At 41.0% G+C, this 22,801-nt stretch overlaps 1 protein-coding gene across 1 annotated transcript; it reads right to left on the bottom strand.

The window, feature by feature from the left end:
- Window positions 1-259: 259 nt before the first annotated feature.
- On the bottom strand, window positions 260-21,179 carry GATM (glycine amidinotransferase). Its single transcript, XM_073653107.1, has 9 exons — window positions 20,989-21,179; window positions 17,775-17,978; window positions 12,169-12,364; window positions 9,508-9,698; window positions 7,409-7,546; window positions 6,785-6,949; window positions 4,714-4,777; window positions 2,393-2,509; window positions 260-1,529 (listed from the first exon to the last, which is right to left on the bottom strand). The coding sequence occupies exons 1-9, from the start codon at window positions 21,055-21,057 to the stop codon at window positions 1,417-1,419; spliced, it is 1,257 nt and encodes a 418-aa protein (XP_073509208.1). The 5' UTR covers window positions 21,058-21,179; the 3' UTR covers window positions 260-1,416.
- Between the last annotated feature and the right edge of the window lie 1,622 nt (window positions 21,180-22,801).

Below are 22,801 nucleotides of genomic sequence, written 5' to 3'. Positions count from 1 at the left end.
CCAAATAAACGCAAAAAATTTTGACCTATGTTTACGACTAACATAAAGTACAATGTGTCACGAAAAAACATTCTCAGAATCATTGGGATACATTGAAGCATTCTAGAGTTATTACCACATTAAAGTGACATTGGTCAGAATTGTAAAATTTGGCCTGGTCAAGGAAGTTGAAAACAGGCTTGGGTGTGAATGGGTTAAAATGTCATTAGTAATAAAAGTGTATGACAAAACTCAAAATAAGTCACACATCATACAAAAGTGCATGGCAATTCATTTATTTAAAGCAAATCATTTATTTTTGCTGCCATTTATTATAAAAATATTCATATGCTTTTTTGTCCTTGGCTGAGATAACATACAGTAATTGGCGCAAAGGATGAAACAATATGAATACAGATGGAGTATGATAAAACAATGGTACACTAAACAGCAAGTAACAATCTACAGATATAACATGCAGAATGTAATGTTATACACACAGAAATGTATTTAAAATTGCCTCTTTATAGTATAAAACCCAGAAAACTCATATATATTTTATATACGTGCAGCAAGCCATAAACCTAAAATTCTGAGAATACAGTTTTTCAGGTCATTGGGGGTTAATAGTATAAATGGTTTCTAGACAATTTCAAGGGTATGTTCTCAGTATTGGTTCAGTTCATAACATGGCAGATTTGTAGTTTGCAGTAAACTGCTACATTAATGTTTTTTTCTTTTTATTAGTATTGTAGGCTGTAGCAGCTTTTTTGACCTCTAGGTGTCACTAGTGCAGTTGATGAAAGTACAAACAGCAATAGCACCACCATCCCATTATGTTACTTTAATTGTTAATAGACTACTTCTTAAAAGTTAGAATATGCTGGTAAAAAGGCAGAAAAAAAGGGGGAGATTTTATTTTTATGAAAAATAGTAAAAAAAATATAGTTTAAAGTGATTTGAACAGAAAGTAAAATAAACCCACCAAAGGCTGTTTCTGAAAACAATACTGTCAGGATGAATTAGGATCAATGTCTATGACCCTCCCCAGAGGAACTTCCATATGTGTAGATAATAGAGAATATTGTATAAAAAGGGAAGGAAATAACGTGGTACATTCACAGCTGCCTTTATGATAAGACAGAGGTAGACAGATGCAATCAGTGCACCCGTTGTCACCGTGCAGTCCTGAACTACTGGATTTAACCGATTCATAGATGTAACATTTAAAAAAAAAGCTTTTGTGCAGCAATTTTTGGTCTAAGAAAGCATAATTCGGATGGCAAAAAGAATCACATTTTTTTTATAAACCCTTGCATGTCAAAAAAGTTTTCACTTTTAAGCAGGTCACATTGGAAAGGCTACTTTTTAATACTAGCTTTGCTTATAAATTGAGGTGCTAAAAAGCCAATTTCTTGTAAGTTTCCAGCTATTGCATTAGCTGAAATAGGACTGCAAGGTTCCACGGCGACGAACATCACAGGTCCAGCAGTGGAATCCACCTCCTAATGAATTCGCATGGCGAATATTCACTTTAATGGTGGAGATGCCTGGAATGAAGAAAAAGATGTGAATGACTATCTTGGCATCAAACTATGCAATGTATACACGTGTATATGTGTATATGAATGTACACTATTTTTTTTTTTTGTTGTTGCGCACGCCGGAGGTCACTGGAGCGGAAGTCACAGTGACTCCCCGGCACTTGTGCACTAGACCACTGCAGGGAAAAATGGGCTGGGAGCAAAAAAAGCGTGCCTTACATTATAGGCGCTTTGCGCATGCGCGGGATGTGAACGAGCAGAGTGCACGTCACAGGGTCCTGTGACATGCAGGGCAGGGAATATGGAAATTGAGTAGGTAGGCAGGGATCTCTTAGCGTCCCCGGAAGGGAACCATGTGAAAACTGAATTAATAAAAAACAATTTCAAAGAAAGCAAACCTCTAATATGGCACATACAGGTATGTATAGATTTACATTTCTATAACCTGTATGCCCATATTAGAGGTCTGACAAGTCCCAGGGGGTGACAGATTCCCTTTAAATTATCAATAAACTATCTCCAAATTGGAGCTTCACTTTATATGGAGTCTGTGAGGAGTTTTGACCATTGAGGAAGTTTAGTTTCAATCTGGTGTGGGCTAGGGCTACAAGTGTCCAGAAGGTGGTCCCTAGTGTGAAGTTCGTAGTTCTTACTGCAGGGAAACAAGGGTGAATCACCATTAACGACTGATTCTGGGAAAATGCGGGAGTGGTGTGCACCTAATAAAACTACACCTCTCCTATCTAATTCTAGTAGCAAGTTTTGACTCTTCAAAACTACTGACCGTGCTAGATAGGAGAGGTGTATGTATACATTTGTCCTATGTTTGGTATTTATATATTTGATGTGTAATTTCATTAATTGCTCACCTAAGTTCTCAAACATCTTGTGAATGGAAGTCTCATTGGCATCCACCATTACACGTTTCTCATCCAGCATTAGGACATTCATGGAAAGCCATTTGGAAGACATCCATAGAGGATGATCTGAAAAACAAATGTCATGTGGTAAAAAAAAGATGTGATGACTGCATATAACAGGTAGGGACAATATCTCCCGCCCCTGAGGAGAAACTGATCACTGCTATACAAAGTGTTTTTTACATTTCTGTTACTCTACACTAAGGGTACTGGCACACAACATCTTTTTTTACGTATGCCAACTCTTCAAGAGGAAGATGCTTCAGGAAATGACAGTGTTTTTTTCTTAAAGAGTCAAAAAACTGTAAAAAAAAAAAGACATTTTAAACACTGGCAGTGTTTTTCTGGCATCTTTTTCACTGACGTTTTTCAGACATAGCTATAACTCCACTGAATAATGAGGAAACATCTAGCATTTTTTTAAGCAAAAACACCGGGAAAATGCTCAAAAAGATGCCCGGTCGTCTTTTGAACCTTCCCATTCACTAGTATTGTAAAGTACAGAGCTCCTTTAGGGCAGAAACATCTGAAGAATGAACATATCACTTCTTTTAACCACTAGGAGTCTTTGGAAACCTGAAGCAGTTAAAAGACTGAACACATGAATAGCAAGTCGTTTTTACCTAGAACTGCACATGTTCATTCATGTGAGCATTTTCCAGGCGCTTTTTCAGATGTGTTTTGGAATAAACCAGTCTGAAAAAGATGTCGTTTGCACATACCACTTTTCATGTTTTCACGCCACGTTTCGCCCAGGGCTGCCGGAGTTGGGACAGTACGGGTTCAGAATGGGGGTGTGACATCACAGCTTGTCTAATTCACGGCAAGCTGCGGCATATCTTATACCATAAATCTTACTCCAGTCTCTGACTGGAGTAAGATTTGCAGTGGGGCACATACAGGTGCATACCACGTCTGATTCATTTAGAGGCGTGCACCTCTTAATGAGTCAGGAGTGTCTGACCCAGCATGCCCCCTGATTAAGATTGGCGTGAACAACGCTGGTCTTGATAAATCGGGGCCTTAGTGTGAATGTGGTCAGATGCCAGAAAAATCTCTCAAATGTCAGATTTATGTTCTCCACCAGAAACCCTATATCTATAGTAAATACATTTCTCTACGTAGTAGATTGGTGTAGCTTTCAATGCACATGTTATATTCAATCTGTTAATTATTATTTTGTTACTAGACTACATTAATTCAGCAGATGTAATATAGTCCTAATATCACAAAATGACTAAGAATAGATTCTTCCAGCCACTGCTAGCTCCAAACTTCCCTCAGCAAGTTCATAGTCAAGACCTATATAGAAAATGTATATGAAGAAGAACTTGGCACTCAAATGGATTTTGTAAATTTTGAATATTTTAATGATGTGAAGGTAGTACAGAGAAATAAACGTTTTGGTCTGGTAAGACCTACATCAGTGTACTTGCGTAAAGTAGAGTCAGTGCTTTGTAATGAGTTGCAGAGTGCAGCGTCTGCGTTTCTAATGGCGCAGTCCTGTGGGAAAAAGTGTCAGGCGGGGTGAACGCGGCGTCCACCGCTAGTTCAATGGTTTACAAAATCCATCTGAGTGCCAAGATTTCTTCATATACGTCAGGCCTTGGTTCCTACTTGAAAATCACTCATTACCAGGTGTGTGGAAATGTATCTTTCTATATAGAAAATGTGTCCTGTCAGTGATTCTACAACTTATAATTCCAAGCATAAAGTCGTATACACGTTAGTTATCAGATGGAACACATCTTTAGTGTTTTCCACTGCACAAAAAGTAAGCTCCAGGCTTAACCCTAAACACATACACCCGTCTCATGAAATCCTACTAGCCTTTAATGTTGATCCATTTAATGTAAGTCCATTTGCAATCTGCGATATGCAGTGTTAAATAACCTGTCTGGCAATATGTTTGCAGGTTGGTGGTGTTTTAATAGCCTGTTTACACCAGTTCAGATATGCACTGAACGATCAGTAACAGACCTGTAATGGATGCTCAGTGCACATCGGCGGCCATCGTCCTCGGTAGCACAGGTTTTGTTTACACAGGATGATGTGCTGCCGAGAATGATGATCTTTTTGCTCATTCATCAGGTGATCTGCAGGGTTTATAGACCGCACGATTATCATGAAACAAGAGTTCTTTTACAATAATCATACAGTGTAAATGGACCTTAGGCTGAGAACTATTATCAGAATCTTGATATGCTCTCTAACTGTAATACTAATTGACGATTATCACAGTCATTAGAAGAAGCATATGTCACACTTACCATCTGGGATGAGTGGAGTGGGGGGAGTGACAACAGTCCAGCCAGCCTTCTTGAACAGGTCAATCTATTAAAATGCATTAAAAGAGCTATTACTAGAAGACATAAGGTATGATCTGATGGTATAGATCAGAGGTGGCCCGCAGACTGGGACAGTCAATGATATATGCAGTGGCGTCCTGCACCACACGGCCTCCCTCCACCCGGAGTCTCACTTTCACTATCTGCATCCTCGTGACGCAGATACCGGTACATATTACTGTGTAAGGGGGCTGTGTAGGGGCATCATTCTGAGTGGATAGCTGTGTGGAAACATGATACTATGTCGGGGGGCTGTGTGGAGACATCTTTCTGGGCGTGAGGATATAATACTGTATAATGAGGCTTTGTGGGGATATAATAATGTGTAGGCAGCTGTGTGGTGACATCATACTATGTGGGGACATCATTCTGTGTAGACAGGTTTTGTGGGGATGTCATACTGTTTGAGGGGCTGTGTGGTGACATTCTGAATGGAGAGAGGAGTTGTGTGGGACATAATACTGTGTAGGGGGCTTTATGTGGGGATGTCATACTGTGTAGGAGGCTTTGTGGGGCTGTCATACTGTTTGAGGGGACATCCTACTGTTTAAGGGCCTGTCTGATGACATCACACTGTGTGTGGGGACTGTGGAGGCATCGTATTGTGTTGGGAGCTGTTGATCAAGATACAAGGACTGATGAACAGGAACACTATGATTTACTGCTTATAAACCTTATAAAAAGCAGGAAATGATATGTTGTTGATTCGCTGCAACAGGTTAAGAATACATGTTATAATAAGTCCTATCAAAACATTTATTAGCAGTAATAACTAGTCAACAGACTTAATTCTGCTCAATATTAAGTGATGAGAATTAATATAAAACAATTATAATAAGCAGAATTAAGTTCATCTGGCTAGTTCGGCCCTCCATAACAGTCACAATATACCATATGATGTGGCTCCTTGGGAGTTTGGGTGGTTGTAAATGGCTTCACATCCAGCTGGATGAATGTCTCAAGTGGGGTACCACAGGGCTCCGTCCTGGGACCTGTATTGTTCAACATCTTTATCAATGATTTAGATGAAGGAATTGAGGGTAAGCTGATTAAATTTGCTGATGACACAAAGCTAGGAGGGATAGCTAATACTAGAGAAGAGAGAGAGAGGATTCAAAAAGACCTAAATAAACTGGAGCAGTGGGCAGCAACCAACAGAATGGTTTTTAACAGGGAAAAATGCAAAGTACTACATCTGGGCAATAAAAATGAAAAAAGCATATACAGAATGGGAGGAATAGAGCTAAGCAACAGTACATGTGAAAAAGACTTAGGTATACTAATAGATCATAGACTGAACATGAGTCAACAGTGTGATGCAGCAGCAAAAAAGGCAAATACAATTCTGGGATGTATTAACAGAAGCATACAGTCTAGATCACGTGAAGTCATTATCGGTCTTTACTCCTCTTTGGTCAGACCTCATCTGGAATACTGTGTACAGTTTTGGGCACCACATTTTAAAAAAGACATAGACAAACTGGAGCAAGTTCAGAGAAGAGCGACCAGAATGGTGACTGGTCTGCAAACCATGTCCTATGAGGAACGGTTGCAGGATTTGGGAATGTTTAGCTTGCAAAAAAGAAGACTGAGAGGAGACTTAATAGCTGTCTACAAATATGTCAAGGGCTGTCACATTGTAGAAGGATCATCTTTATTCTCATTTGCACAAGGAAAGACTAGAAGCAATGGGATGAAACTGAATGGGAGGAGACACAGATTAGATATTAGAAAAAACTTTTTGACAGTTAGGGTGATTAATGAGTGGAACAGGCTGCCACGAGAGGTGGTGAGTTCCCCTTCAATGGACGTCTTCAAACAGAGGCTGGACAGACATCTGTCTGAGATGATCTAGTGAATCCTGCTTTGAGCAGGGGGTTGGACCAGATGACCCAGGAGGTCCCTTCCAACTCTACCATTCTATGATTCTATGATTCTAAATGAATTGCCCTCCCCTGGGATAGGTAGATAGAGATCAATCTTTTGTAATCACCTGATGGCAGGGGCGATCTGGGTTAGAGAGTACAAGGCCTGGTCCAATAATATTGAAGGTTGCATCAATGTGCATAGGATTTGGGTCCTTAAATGAGATGACATGCACTTTGTACTCGGGTGCCAGATGTCTGCGCATCCATTCAATTCCAAGATAGTTTGTCACCTAAAGAAAAAACAGATTTTAGTAGCAGCGATATTAACATATCTGGTCCTTGTGGCTGCCAATTATCCATTTATTTGTCGGTTATATCATAACCTTAATATATAACCTCAGAATACAGGAAGGGATTGCAATCAGGAAATAGCACTTTCTGTGACACCTTCAAAACTTCCTACAATAGGTTATCATGTCATCGCCATTATTTTATTTAAAGTAGCACTGCCATAAACCAATAGCACTTAAAACAATCATCTAGAGATGCCCATGCGCAGGCAGGACAGGATGGTAGAATGCCCACTGTAAAACCCTGCCCCCTGAATCAGAGTATCCTCCGTGTTTGATAGCAGCAACATAATCCACAATGCTGCCGCATACAATGTATAATGTTACCCCGGCAGGCACACTTCAGTGACAGACCATGTGGCCGCCATGATCCCATGGTCGTTGGTATAAAGACTCTACCTGGCTTCTCTGTGCAAATATATCTCTTCCAGCTCTCATGAAGTCAGCAGCATCAAAACAGGGCTCAAACTCTGTAGTAACAAATTTCCCTTGAGCAGCGAGCTTGTGTCGGTCCTCTACAGTACGGATAGGGTATTCCTGAAATAAAGGCAGTCACATAGTGAGTTACCAGGATCAGAGCCCTGTGATCAGAACATGTACGGCTCTACTAGTGCTCTGAGGATCTGCTCCTTGTGCTTCATATGTATATCCCTATAGTGCAGGAGGCGCTCTGTAAGGCATAAGTATGGAGATTACCAGAATACTAATGTCTGCTGCTTGTGATCACTACTGTTTATAGTCATGCCATGTCATGAGAATGCAGCAGAGCCGAGTATGTTACCCCAGAAGAGTGTAATAGCAAATTTAGCTCTGCTACATTTGGATAGGTGTTGATGACTGTAAAACATGGCACATATGTCACTTAATGTGTTATATTGTACTTTGTGTTGGTTTTTACACATTACTAAGATGCAATAGTTTAATGAATATAGAAATAAATGGGTTTGTCTCACTGTTGCACTTCTGAAGGCCGACAGTTCCGGCTGGCAGCATGGCCGAGTCGCCGGCCCAGTCTGTGCGATCTATGATGTTGCTTTGCCTCTGCAGCATTGAAGGAACACTGAAGCTGTGGCCACAACCAATGATCAGGCCCACTTTGGAGCAGTGCTTGCAAGCTACTGTATATAGCAAACAGCTTGTAAGCTCACTCTCCTAGAAAGCCAGCTATTTCTGAAGCTGCAACTAGCTGTAAATTGTCCAATTAAATATCCCTCCGTACTTGAGAACAGAGGATTTTTAATAAGAGATAAATTGCAGTTACTTGTTTTTACAAGCACTTTGCAATTTTAACAATAGAATCAGATAATCCTCTTTATACACCAGGATTAAAGGGAAGATTGATTAGAAAATGCTTGTTACATGCAAATAGTGGGCAAAACGGTGATCTGTTTTACTTCCAGCAACATTTTCCTGCAATAAGTTATTATTGTAGTAAATGTATTTATCAGTTTGTTGGATCAAGGATCTCATTACTTATTATTGTAATTATTATTATTATTATTTTCTGCTACATTCTGTAAAGGCTTCTGTGTTTTCACCATTCAGGGAGTTCTTACTTGACCTCAGAAAGTGAGTTTATGTTTTAAGCATCTGAAAATACATTAAATAGCATTTAGTCATGGTGATTACAGCTGTCTGCTGAGGTCATGTGTATTGTGGTTATAGGAAAGTATTGTTGCACAGCAGCCCCCTCTAGTGGACACAAGATGCAAGTTTAATCTGAAAGGAGGATTTCCCACTTTATGCATCATTACTAGATTTTTTATTCATTTATATACGGAGCGGTCTCATGTATTCCAAACATTTACAGCCATTTAAGTGGTAAAGAGTGCAACATAATAATATTGTTGAATGTAGAATATTGTTACTATATTTTACTTTCTGAAAACTGCATTATCTGTCTCAAAGTTCTGTGCATAGTTATTTGTGCTACTTTTATTAAAGTTGTGAGTCACCTCCAGCTAGATGCCATCTCCTAGCATTGTTTTCTACTAGGACAGACTTATTGGGGATGTCTGGTACATAATACTAGCACAGTGAAATAGGCCGTCTGTATGTGTATATGTGTCTGTGTATAGGTAAATGGATGACTTGCCTTTGCTGTAGTTATATGTAAGGAGTTTTGTAGCCAAAGCTAGTCACATGAAATGGTAACAAAACATGGCTAACCACTGATAACAGACACATGGAGGACGGACAAAGGACACACACATGATATGATAGTTCAGCACACACAAAACACACCTGCCATTATGCTGCAGAGAGGAGTCAGGGCCCCCCAAGGAGCCTCAGCCTCTTGAGCACCTTCTAGAGACTGCAGAGAGCTGCACACTGCCAGCATCTCCTCTCCTTTAGCCCAGTTGGCAGTCCTGCCACCAACGATATAGGAAAGAAAGTACCAATGGGGGAGTAAAAGCTGGAAAATGCAGCACATTAGCCCTTTTCCATGGCTAAAAGTTTTTTTTAAAAAAAGCAGAAAGGAATATTTAAAAATGTACCTGGTCATAGAGCTCATCAGCCATTGTTGGTTTAGGAGCAGTGGTCCATTTTGCCCCCCGACGGAAGTAATCTTTAATTAGTGGGCGGTAGGCCCTGTATTCAAAGAAGCGGGATCTCCATGCCATGGGGGCTTCAATGATCTCGTTACCAACAACCAGCAGTATGTCCCTAGGCATAGCAGCATACAGACCTGCAGACACAGCACAGCAAACATTGATCAATCCTGTATAAGCCACGTAGGCCGATGCCTGACATAATTGCTGGAAAGAGACACATAGTGTGATACTGGTCAGGTCCCGCTAGTATCTGTGGGAACAGGCCCCATTAACACGGGCAAGTGAAATATCCACATGATAATTTCATGCACTGACAGGAGTTAATAACAGTGGCACAGGGTAGAGCAGGGGTCTGAAACTATCTCCTGCAGGGCACCTGAGGGCCCGCGGACAGATACTCGGGACAGTAGAGACAAAGGCAGAGCGGGGATGGGTGCCCTTAATGACATCATGCCGGATCACAATGTGTCAGAGCACACTGTATCGGAGCCAATGGTGGACAAAGAGGAGAAGATACCGCTGCAAGAGCAATAAATGGGCCCTTTTCAATCCAATTAGGCGTCTGTGACAGAAGCTGGTGGCCACTTTAAAGGTGAAAATGGGCCCCCTTACACCTTGGGCCCCTGTGAGGGTGCACAGGTGGTACCAACAATATGTCAGGTTGTGCCGGTATTAGCACCAATCGCGGCCACTTAATCCTCAGATACCGCTGTCCGTAGTGACACTGATGGAGGGGGTCCCCTCTTTAACCTTTCTGCCACTTCACGATCACAGGGTGCTGGTAGTTGCCACAGCAACCCGAGCCCAAGTAATAGCCTTCAGGTCAGCCAGCTACAATGGCCTCTAAGGTTCTGAAATAAGCAGGGTCTACTCTAACAGAAGATGTGTCGCTGTAAAACTGACTGATCTAATACCCTGTAGTACGGAAGTATTGTACGATATTAGATCAGCAATCAGGCAAGTAAAAGTTAAAGTCCCATATAACGACTAAGTAAAAACAAAAGTAAAAAAAATCTAAATAAAGTAGGAAAAGATCATGGAAAAATATTTTGACACAAAAAACGCTGATTTATGTAACAATGAAAGTAATCAAAGTGCTTTTTATTTATATATAAAAATGGGAAAAACCCTTTCTGAAGAATATTCCATCCAGCATTCCCCGCCAGCCACAGTCACTTATTATAGTGCGTTCCTGGTCACGTGGTTCATCTTTCATACAGAATTACATCATTTAGCAGAAATTCCCACAATGGTTAGTGCAAACCCAGTCAGATTGTGGAGCTGATGATTATGGTTGGAAGCCATTTACTGTCATGACAACAGGCACTGGCATTAGGAGCCACAACAATGCCTGGACTCATGAGCACGGCCTAATGAATGCCCTATTCATCTGGCAGCATGTGGCGAGATAAGTGCCCCCAACGCTTCTCTGCAACCTCAACAAGGTCTGACCAACCTGCCCCCGGGCTTCCACTGGCTAATAAGGCAGGATTCAGAATAACAGAACACGAGCCCGGCTTATATAATAAGACATAAAGGAAAAAGTTACTGGTACAAACATTTTCTGAGGAAAGAGGGGCTTTACTCAGGGTCTCTTATCAGCCCGCTGTGATTCTCCCATGCCACAGCAAAGATCAGACGACATTTTGTCAGCCGACCGCACATTACATGAGCAGAGTCCAGTTCATGGCTCTCATTAAGGTGTGACACTTCAATATCCCAGATAATGTCCATTATTTATATGTCTAGGGGATGAGTGTGGAGGGGATCCACAATGAATATGCATTATCACCTAACAGGATCCAATCGCTGGGACCCGCACCAATTAACAGAACGGGGCACTATTATTCCGAAAGGGCAGATGAAAACAATTGTAGATTCTGTCATCTGAGAGAATCAGGACGATTATACAAATCACACGCTGATTAGTGCTGAGCGAGCGTGCTCGTATAACCCTTTAATAGAGCTACTCGCCGAGTATTTGCATCTATGTTAGGGCCGCAGCGGCTGCATGTGTCACAGCTGTTAGACAGCTGCGACACATGCAGGGATTTCCTGTTTGTTAGGCAATCCCTGCATGTGTCACAGCTGTCTAACTGCCATGACACATGCAGCCGCAGCAGCTCAAACTTAGATGTCAAGCACGCTGAAAATACTCGGCGAACACCCGAGCATGCTCAATTAAAGGGTTAAAAGAGCACGCTTGCCCAACACTAACGCTGATCAATCTCTAATAAAAGTCTGATTTGTGTGTCAGCATAGTGTGATCCGATTCTCTTGGATGAGGAGAAGATGGAGAACTAAATTTCTTCATATTCTCCATTGTGCCAGTGCGGAGAAATCAGACTAACATCCGAGTGCAGTCCGATAGTTTCCACGTACTTATTGACTTTCATGGCTGAATGTGATCCGAATATTGGATCAAACTTGGGACATGCTGCGATTTTTTCCTCAGACTGTCTCTGAGGAAATTCGGACATGTGCACGGCCCCATAGAATAACATTGGTCCGAATGCGATCCAATGTTTTGTTGGATTGCACTTGGAATGAAATGATGCTGGTCTGCACCTGCCCTAAGGCTGTTTAATGCCGAATAGTACATACCTGTAGATTCAAAGTCAGGTGTTTTATATTGCACTGACCAATCAATCACTTCAGGCCTCTGTACAATAACGTCTTCATGTCGTAGAATATTACACATTTCCTCAATTTCCGTAATGGCCTTCTTCACATGTTCCTGAGGAAATCTATTGCCTCCATACTTTTGGTAGAAAGGCCAATACTTTTCATAGGTGTTTGCCTACAGAGAGATGGGAAACCTTTAATGAGCAGCATGTAGTGTGGAGCTCATCATAGTCACTTTCTAATGGATACAAATCTGATATTCTAAAGCACAACATTGAAGACATCTGGCATGATTATCTAAGCCTCCACCTTCCAGGATATCTTATATGATCCACCAAGTACAGCTCTCTCCTTTACTTTCTGGGAAAAATATTTTAAGGAGCAGATGCAACACTAGATGTCATGGACAGCTGCCTCGGAGTTAATTGCTTTGCCAGACCAAAGCTGTCACTGGGGCTGATGATTGTGCTTTAACTCTTTTACAGTCAGGTCTGCTTTCTGAACCCTACAATGAAATACAGTATGTATCTGATGAAAAAAAAAACAACATATAACAGTACGTTCCATTTAGAAATCAAAATGCCATTAATGTGCCCAGGAATAAACAAAAGCCATCACTTTCTATTTCTTTTCTCATTTTTGTAGCCCTCCTTAAGATATTGTGGCATTACTGCCTGTGTATTACAGCAGGGCATTGACACCATCTGTCCTCATGTCAGATGCTACTTATATGAGGTTCCTTACGTTCCCCCAGTGCCAATGAATATGTTAACAAAGGAGACAAGGTCTGCTATACATGTAGTCTTATGCTCTATGCAACCCTCCAATATATCTCTTTTAGGGGTTGTAAGTAACTTTTATGTGACAAAACTTTGATTTGGTTCAATTAGTTGTACTCACTCCTAGATTTACATGCATGTTCAAAATAGAAAAAAATCTATAAAAAAGAATAATGAAAAAAAAAATACCCAGCCACCAAGAACTTTTACAAATGCAGATTTAGAACATATAAAGTCTATATTCAGTGAATACAATTTGCTAAAATCTTTTCTGCTTGGATGCTACTGTAAGCGCTCATTTAGACTAAATGATCCTCGACATTAAATGACTGCCGATCGGCTACCTATTTACCAATTGGGGGTCATTTAAGAGCCTGTGTAGACAGATGGCATGTCTCATTCTCACAGAACGAACATTAATAGATTGTTCTATGTACATAGGCGGCCATTGTTCTCTGCAGCACAGGTCCTGTTTACACAGTATGATGTGCTGCCGAGAATGATGACTTTAAGCAAGCCAAAAGATCAATTCACCCGACGAACCGACGAATGAGTGGTGGGATCGGCAGCCTGTTTACACTGCCAGAATCATCGGGAACTGGCGTTCTCACGGACACTTGTTTCTACAGTGTGAATGTACTCTAATAATATAAATACCCAAAGTATTAAACTGATTCTTATCATTTAGTCCATACTCTATGCAACATTTCATGATTTATTGCTTATTGTTTGCTCTACAAGTATATATGTAGCTAATTTTCATAGTAACATGAATGGATTTTATACAGTGAAATGTGTCCCTTCTCAACCATCTGAAACATTGGCAGATATAACTGGGAAAGTTATTTCCCATCTCCCATCCAAAACAATGAGATATTTGCAGTTTAAAATCATACATTTCTATGTATGTACATTTTATTAAATTTTTATTTGACATTGCCTCAAAGACAGTATGAATTATTATGAGCACTTTTCAAAGATTCTATTACGGAACTCAAAGTCAATCGTGGAATTTTTTTATTTTATCAGGAACCTCATCTGTTATAGGGAATGTTTTTTGCAATTTTGCAAATACCTTCCCAATTGCTATTTCACTGGGACACCCACTGATTCAGAGAACTGGGGCTCTGAAGAGACCTGTGAGAATAAAGAGGTGGTCCATCATGTGCACTGCTGCTCGATTCATTTTCTATGGTCCACTGGAGGTAGCCAAGTGTGGCATTCAATTGGTCTTCAGCACTCCATTAAGTATTAATGGAGTGGGAATACAGATGATCGACCACCACACCATTCACATGGGCTCTCCTTATCAGTAAGGGTCCCAGTGGTTGGTCCCCAGCAATCAGTAAGTTATCGCCTTTCTTAAGAGAATAACTTCCAAGCAGCACGGTGGCTTAGTGGTTAGCACTACAGCCTTGCAGCGCCGGGGTCCTGGGTTCAAATCCCACCAAGGACAACATCTGCAAGGAGTTTGTATGTTCTCTCCGTGTTTGCGTGGGCTTCCACTGGGTTCTCCGGTTTCCTCCCACACTCCAAAGACATACTGATAGAGAATTTAGATTGTGAGCCCCAATGGCGACAATGCCAATAATGTCTGTAAAGGGCTGTGGAATTAATGGCGCTATATAAGTGAGTAAAATAAATAAACTTGATATAACCCCTTTTGCATAGCTTTAGAACTGCCTAAACAAGGGTCTCCCAGTCTAAAGGACACTACTAATGTGCACATTAGGCCGGTTTCACACGTCCAGAGATATCCGTGTACTGTGTGCCGCATCAGGATCACACGGATGGCGCCTGGGAATCAGTGCTACAGTTAGTGCTGTTCCCAAGCGCCAGGTGCTGAACGCTGCCCTCATCATGGTTCCCTGCCAGCGATCATCACCAGCAGGGACAATGATGAGGGTAGTGGTAGTCTGATCTTGCAGTGTCCCCACCTGTAAAAATAAGAATAAAATAATAAAATCCACATACTCACATCTCCTAGGTGTCCCCCGCTGTAATTCATGCGACCGCTGCTGCAGAGAATCCAGGGAGAATAAGCCGCTCCGGAGCTGCAGCTCAGGAGTGGTGTCCTGTCACTCATTGAGCGCAGCTCCGGATACACTCATTCTCCCCATTCTCTTCTGCAGCAGCTATCGCATGGATTACAGCGGGGGACACCTAGGAGAGGTGTGTGTCACACTGATTACACATGGATGTCATCCGTGTGTGTTCAGCGTGAGGCACTTTTGTGGACCGTGTATCCGCAAAAAACTGGACATGTCAGCGTGTGGAGCACACAGACTCACGGTGTGTGGAAACACATTGAGATGTGCACAGACTCATTCATTTGAATGGGTCTGGGTGTGTATGTGTCTCCAGTAAGTGTGGAAACTGTCACCACACGTACCGTAGATACTGACGTGTGGAAGAGCCCTTACACAAATAGAAAATGATTTCAATGGGAATTGTGTAATGCTCTATTAACCCTGTTTTGACTCTGCAGAGAAAGTGAATACTTGCTGATTTATGGTTTACCCTTGATCACTAGATCGTTATTTTTCTCTTGATAGATCCCAGTAGGACATCTTATGATCAGCTTGTCATTGGGCATCCTTCCTAACACAAGGAGATTGTGCAATGTGGACCAACCCTTTAAATAGAATATTCCCCCATTTTAAAAATATAAACAGGTTCTCCTTCTGTTTACTTTACAGTGTGATGGGCATTATACTGAGTGTAGGAAGCTGTGGAGGACATCATACAGTGGGGGAGTAACTATACTGTGTATAGGGGAGCTATGAGGGCATCATACTGTATATAAAGGAGCATTATAATGTGTATAGGGGAGCTATGGGGGCATCATACTGTGTATAAAGGAGCAGTATACTATGTATAGGGGAGCTATGGGGTATCATACTCTGTATAGGTGGATGTTATACTATGGGACTTTCGGAGCATTATACTGTATATAGGGGGCTTTGGGGCCATTACATTGTATGAGGACTAGTGTGGGTAAATATCACAATGGCATATCTATGGGGGGCCAGCGGAGCATTTATCCCAGGTGCAGCTAGCAGGGGGGCGCTGTCAGGTTGCCTAATGCGGCGGTCCAACATGTCTCCTAGACAGCACCATTCCCCCCCCCCCCCCCCCTTCCCCGGAGTGGGATTCAGCTGTTCAAACTGACAGCTGGAAAAGAGAACATGTAAAACGCCAGCACCCGGCTTTGGATTGTGCTTGCGTCTTTCAGGTGTGAGTACAATTGAAGTTGTGACCACCGACACTTCCGGGTAAGTGCAACATCAGCAGCATGATCAGGTCATCTGATCATATTGCTGATGTTAATCCTGTGCTACAGAGGAGGTGGACTGTGGCAAGATGCAGCTGAAGAAATAGAAGTGTTATTGATGGGAAGAATCTTGTGAGGAAATAGTATGGATGGTGAGGGAATGAGTGTGAGAGTACAATATGGGTGATGGAGGGGACAATAGAAGGCATGGGGGGACAAATGTGTGAGATGACAGAAGGGAGCATGGGAGTAATGTGTGAGGGGACATTATGGGGGAGAAATGTGTGAGGAGACAGTATGAAGGCGGGAGTGTGAGGTGACAGTATGGGGGGGTGAAGTGTGAGGAGACAGTTTGGGGGGAATATGTGAGGGACAATGGGAGGGGAGAAATGTGTGAGAAGAGAGTATGGGAGGAGAAATGTGTAAGGGGATATTGTGGGGATGGGAAATTGTGAAAGTATGGGTGGAGAAAAGTGTGAGGGGACAGTATTGGGGAAATGTGCTTTTGGGGCATATTACTGTGTGAGGACTAGTGCGGGGGCATTATACTATGGGGGGCATCATAAAATGTGGGGGACATTACACTGTGTATAAGATGGCTTGGGGGGACACTATACAGTGTGGGGGGACTACTGTGAGGGCCATAATAATGTGTATAATTTTTTGGGGGTATTACACTGTTTATAGGGGGGTTATTGGGGCTTTATACTGTGTGATGACTACTGTTTGGGCTGTCATACAGTGTTGGGGCATTATACTCTTTATAAGGGGCTTTTGGAGCATTACAGGGGGGCATTGAGGGATGTCATACTGTGTACAGTGGAGAAGTGGGGACATCATACTGTGTATGGAGCTTTGGGGGCATCATACTATGTATAGGGGAGCTGTGGGCCCATCATACTGTGTTTAGTGGCCTGTTGGGCCACTATTCTGTGCATATAGGAGCTGTGAGGGCATTACACGGTGTTATAGGTGAGCTGTGAGGGCATCATACTGTATAAAGGGGAGCTGTGGGGGCATCATATTGTATAAAGGGGAGCTTTGGGGGCATCATATTTTCTGTAGGGGAGCTGTACATGGGGGGACTCAGGGGACATTATAAAATTTTAAGTGGGCACTTACGAAGCATTATTTTTATAAGGGTACTCAATATATTCTAACCATCAAAGGACACAAGGGGCATTATTACTTTCTAGGGATCAAAATGTGGGCACTGTTTTCTATGGCACTTGCACATGGCATTTATATTTTTAGGGTGCAATTTTACCATCGCGAGGGCATAAGGAAGCTAAGGGTCTTCTGCTGAGGTTCCTCTATTACCACGATCAGGGTTCGCTACCGTAATTGTAAACATGGTTACATGATTGGGGCCCACTCATATATGCTTTCACCCCTTCCCCACTCCCCCTTGTGCTGAACTCCTAGCTACGCCTCTGTCAATGACATGGCAATATATTGTCCCCCAACAGCTGCATTTGTTTTAACACCATAGTTAAGCATTTGGAGACTTTTAGCATAAATTAACAGCTTACCTTCACTTCTACTGTGAATGGCGGAACACTTGCATTTTCTGGTCTCCCCACAATGACTTCCTCTAATGGGTCCCATTCATTGTAAGAGCAGACAGGACTGTCTTGGGAGACTGTTTCATCAGCAGTGCAGTCTTTTTGCTTTGCTGCAACTGCCTGGGTGCTTTGGAAAGTTCGCTGCACCCATCCAACGAGGCCTTTACTCAGCTGAAAGAATAGAATTTATTAAATATATGGTTGACATATTATATACATATAGATATATCATGTGTGTGTATACATATATGTATATATATATATGCGCATTACATTAATGTATATATACAAAAATACACTATATATACACATATATAATGCAATGACATAATTGTATTATTTTATATGATATATCATATGTAATGAGATATACATATGTATGCATATTTATTTATCTATCTATATATAATACACATAAATATAGATCTATATATAGAATAATGAATATCATTACATTATATTTTCTATTATAAATCCATATGTGCTCATGGAGGGGCTTAAAATATGATATGGGAGATAGAATAGTGACCACAGGAACAGCTATATTTTTCTAGATTTACAGAATATAATTGTAGTAATCCATACTTTGGGTTAAGTGAACCTCTAAGCAGCTGTTGTTTGTCAACTGGGAATCCTGTGTGCAGCCACCCTGTGGTGACTCATGGTAGTGCATGTATTAATACATGACACTGATGCAATGCACAGCATGTACAAGGGAAGCACCCTCCTACACAAGAGAGCCTTCTGTCTGAGAAGTGATTGATGGCCATGCTGTGTTCAATTCTAGACTTTCCACCATGCTACACTGCACGTACACATGTCATTTGTTTTATCAAACACTCCAGAGACTTGCACTGTGACCCCTTTAGTTTTAGAGAACCAGTGGTCAAAGTAAACTATGTCACAACTGCTGTAAACATGATTATATGGTTACTATCTTATCGAAAACCCCTGAGCAGAACTTGGTTTCCTATGGACAGAGCATTTCCTTAGGATGCCTGACAGAATAGTTTACATAGTAGCGGCATTATGTTTAACAAGTTTAATAGTGAAATGAATGAGTTTAAAAGTATGTAGACATATTATATTTATTTCTAGACATACAATATTTATCAAAGGTGTTTGAAATATATATATTTATATATATATATATATATATATATATATATATATATGGAAAATGAAGAAATTATATATATATATACATATATATTTATTATATATACGCATGCATATATTTTTATTTTGTTTCTTTTTCTTTTTTTCATAGAAAGAACTAGATAAAGCCTCTCATGCACAGCATGCACTGTGTAATCATAAACCCAGGTCAGAGAGTTTGAATGGCTTTTATCTAACAATGTGCATGCAGTAAATAGAGTATTGTGCTCTCCAGCTGTGGCTGTAAAGCCAGTTCTCACTGGCAATAATGGAGCCGGCAGTGCAGTAAAATCTGGCCTCTATTGGGATTTTTTCACACTCCAGACTTGTGGATGACATTTTTGAGAATGAAAATCTGTTTCCTTGGGCTATGTTCACATGTCCAGCACTCATCGGTTAGAACGGATCCAGCAGAAATCCATTGACAAAAATTTGTGCAACTTTTTTTGTCCATCTAAAAAAAAAACTTGATTTCAACTGGATTCTTTTTTTTAACATTGAAGTCTATGGAAAATGGATCTATTAAATAGCCGTCCATTTTCTTCCATTTGAAACGGATTGAGTAAGCAAAAAAATGGATCATTTTCAAATTAAAGAAAAACGGATAGCTAACGGATCCATTTTCCATAGACTTTTCAATGTTAAAAAAAAGAATTCAGTTGAAATCAGTTTTTTAGACCGCACAACTTGTTTCGTTCTAATGGATTATTACTGGAAATACAGTATGAACACAGCCTGAATCAAGTTGGATCTGCAGAACGTGCAGGATTTTGTACATACCCAATTCAGTAGCATGGAAAAGGTGTACAAACTTATCCACCAAAACCCTGAAAGAGGTTGTGTGTATCACTATCTGTTCCAGAATTACATGTTAGGAGCAAGTTCTGGCAGGGAATAGCAATGACTGTTGCTCCACTATCTTTGGATTGACACGTGTTGTTACCTTCAATCATTCTCTACAGATATCACTGCAGGAATACAGATAAGTGTCCAAATGTAATAAAACCGTTCTGCAGTGCATTTATTAGAAATACTGCATGGCAGAAGGATTGCTTATGAATAAAGCATCAGATTTTGTTACATTTCAACTATGTTTGCAAAGAAACACTTTAGATATTGTTGTTATATGGAATAACTAAAGCTTAAACAATTCAACTCATAGTTGAAGTAACATAGTAGCAAAAGAAAACAGTTGAAAACCATTTAATACAGTGTGTACAATCCTCCCCCCATAATTTACACATCTTTATATGAATCAATTGCAAAAAAATATAATCAAACCTCTTGAAAAACTATTCAGAACCTTAAAATGTAAGAGCTGTTAATCTAGATGATGTAGTTTTTGAAAGAGTGGCCATAAAACTTCTGAACCAACATGTATTCTTCTGAAGTGCCAGTAGAAAAAAAATGATTTGACAAGCTGTATGGGGACAAAAGCAAAAAATTCCCATTGAAAAATGTCACTACAGTAGTTCTGTTTATGGTTATTGCACCTCAATCATTAAAGAAAGAAAAATAAAAGACGTTTTTGGTTTAAGAAATCTCTTGACTGATCTAACAGAGGTTAAAAAGTGGTATTAAGATCCTAATACAAAGCCTGATCTGTTGAGAGGAATTATCATCCTTAGTTCCCAGGCTAACTTGACAAATACATGAAATTGATGAATGATCTGAATAGAGTTGACAATGTGGATATGGAAAGAACATTTAAAATCTGATAACGGAGACATTCTACAAATTACAACCTTGGCACTATCGCCATGAAAGATAATATAGTCAATTTAACAAGCCTAAATGCATTTCAAGGACCATGTTTTTATAGAAAGGAGAGATAATGCAGTTATGACAAGGCAATGGGGTCTATAGCTATAAATATACATTCAACTGCATGTAGCCATTACATGATCTGATGTCATTGTGTATAAGCTGCAGTAACCAGACACTTAATCCTAGTATCTCTGAGCCAGGGTTATGCAATGTGGACAGGCATGGAATGGAAGGCATGAAGTATAGGAATACAGACCATGGATCCTATGTAATGGACAGCTTCAGCTCCCCTGCTTCCTCCTCTCACACACCTCACTCGCAGCATGGTGCCTGGATTACCTATGGGCAGGAATGTAGTCGCTGAATGAACGAAAAAGAGCTGGGAGCCCTGTGTTATGTCTACCTAAGCCAAGTAGTATGGAGCCCTGCAGAGCTGTAAAAGCTCTTTATATGAACTCCACAACCCTCTCCATTGGCTGCTGCTGTTAACAGGTGGTGATAGTGTCAGAGCTAAAGGTCACAAATTCCCAGATTAGAAAGTGTCTCTTGCAAGAAATGTAACACCTTTTTCCTTTTTTAGCTGGGACAAGACAGTGGGGACCAATGTGTTAGACCCTAAGACCTAACATCTGCAGAGTCTGTCCAAACACTGAAGATATAGCAGCTGCTGAGGGAACATCTGGTGCCATCAAGCCTCACGCCCTGTCCATCAGATTTGCCTGCAGGCGACAATACTGTACACATACAATATATAGCTGTATTTCACATGCCCTTCATGGGACTCTATTGCCTTAATATAAGTTGCATCCATGCTGCATGAATAAATATTACACCATGGAAACTGACTCTCATTATATAATCAGATGCCTAATTAGTTTTCATTTACATGAGGCTCCCAAATTGCTAATAATTAGCGATAAACTTCGGCCATGAATTGGTCACCCCTTAAACTCACCAACCGCAGCTGTTAAAGGGGTGGTCCGAAATCAAAATGACTTTTCATCCTTAATCTCTATTTGATGCCCTATTCTAAACTATTTTCTAATATGCTTGAATTAAAATTTCCCTAACTACACTAACTTCTTTTCTTTTTTTTTCCCTACTTCATTATTGATGAAGCCTCATTTAAGAATCCCAGTGCACGCTGGGATACTTAAACGAAGCGTCATCAGGGGACAGAGGCTGTGGTAACTGCTGCAGCCTCTGCTCCCTCCCTGAAATGAAGCGTCATCAGTGACTCTCATTTCAGGGGCTGGGCTAGTCCCTGCATGATGTGCACTCTGTGATGTGTACAATGACAGCGCACTTTGTTGCCGGCTAAGTTCGGCAGTAATGAGGTGGCAATAGAGCGTGTTGTCAGAATACCCGGCGTACAGAGACCAGCGTCGACCCCGCAAGTCAGTGACATCACTGGTCTCTGCACGCTGGGTAATCTGACACCACTCTATTGCCAGTTCGTTACTGCTGAGCCGGCAACAGAGAGCGCACTGTCTTTATGCACAAAGCGCACGGATTAGCCCAGCCCCTAAAATGAGCGTCACCAATGACACTTCGTTTCAGGGAGGAGGCAGGCGCAGCAGCAGTGACAGCTTGTGCCCCCTGATGACGCTTCGTTTGAGTATCCCAGCATGCACTAGGATTCTCAAACAAAGCATCATCAAAAAGAAAGTAGAAAAAAAAACAAAAAGAGAAAAAAGAAGTAAGATAATGTAGTTAGACAAAGATAGGGAATTTTTAATAGGGACTTAGGATGAAAATCAATTTGGATTCCAGATCACCCTTTAAACAACCTGGCTATATACAGGCCGATCGGCAGTCGTTTATTGGCCAGTTTAGACAGAACTGCCAGAATTCTATGAGCACGGAACGAATGTTAATACTATCATTCTGTGTCCATAAAATATATTATCGACAGCCCTTCCCATGTTTAGACTGAGCAATAACAATGTTTTTGAGTTTATGATGCTGGAATGAACAATCCAATCACAAGCCAATAATCAATGAATGATGTGCTGCCACCAATAATGATGATTTTATTGCTGCATGAGAGATTCAATCACAAACCAATA

Source organism: Phyllobates terribilis, unplaced genomic scaffold (genome assembly GCF_046119375.1).
Source record: "Phyllobates terribilis strain yellow unplaced genomic scaffold, ASM4611937v1 Scaffold_11__3_contigs__length_659146591, whole genome shotgun sequence".
NCBI lineage: Eukaryota > Metazoa > Chordata > Amphibia > Anura > Dendrobatidae > Phyllobates > Phyllobates terribilis.
Note: the sequence above shows the minus strand (reverse complement) of the source record. Positions and strands in the feature narration are given on the sequence as shown.

Bases quoted from the DNA above. Each gene is read 5' to 3' on its own strand.
- GATM (XM_073653107.1), bottom strand. From the start codon at position 21,057: ATGCTGCGAGTGAGGTGTGTGAGAGGAGGAAGCAGGGGAGCTGAAGCT. The intron at 9,699-12,168 runs GTATGTACTATT...CTGTGTCTGCAG, and splicing joins ACCTGACTTTGAATCTACAG to GTCTGTATGCTGCTATGCCT. The intron at 7,547-9,507 runs GTACATTTTTAA...CCTTTATTTCAG, and splicing joins CTGATGAGCTCTATGACCAG to GAATACCCTATCCGTACTGT.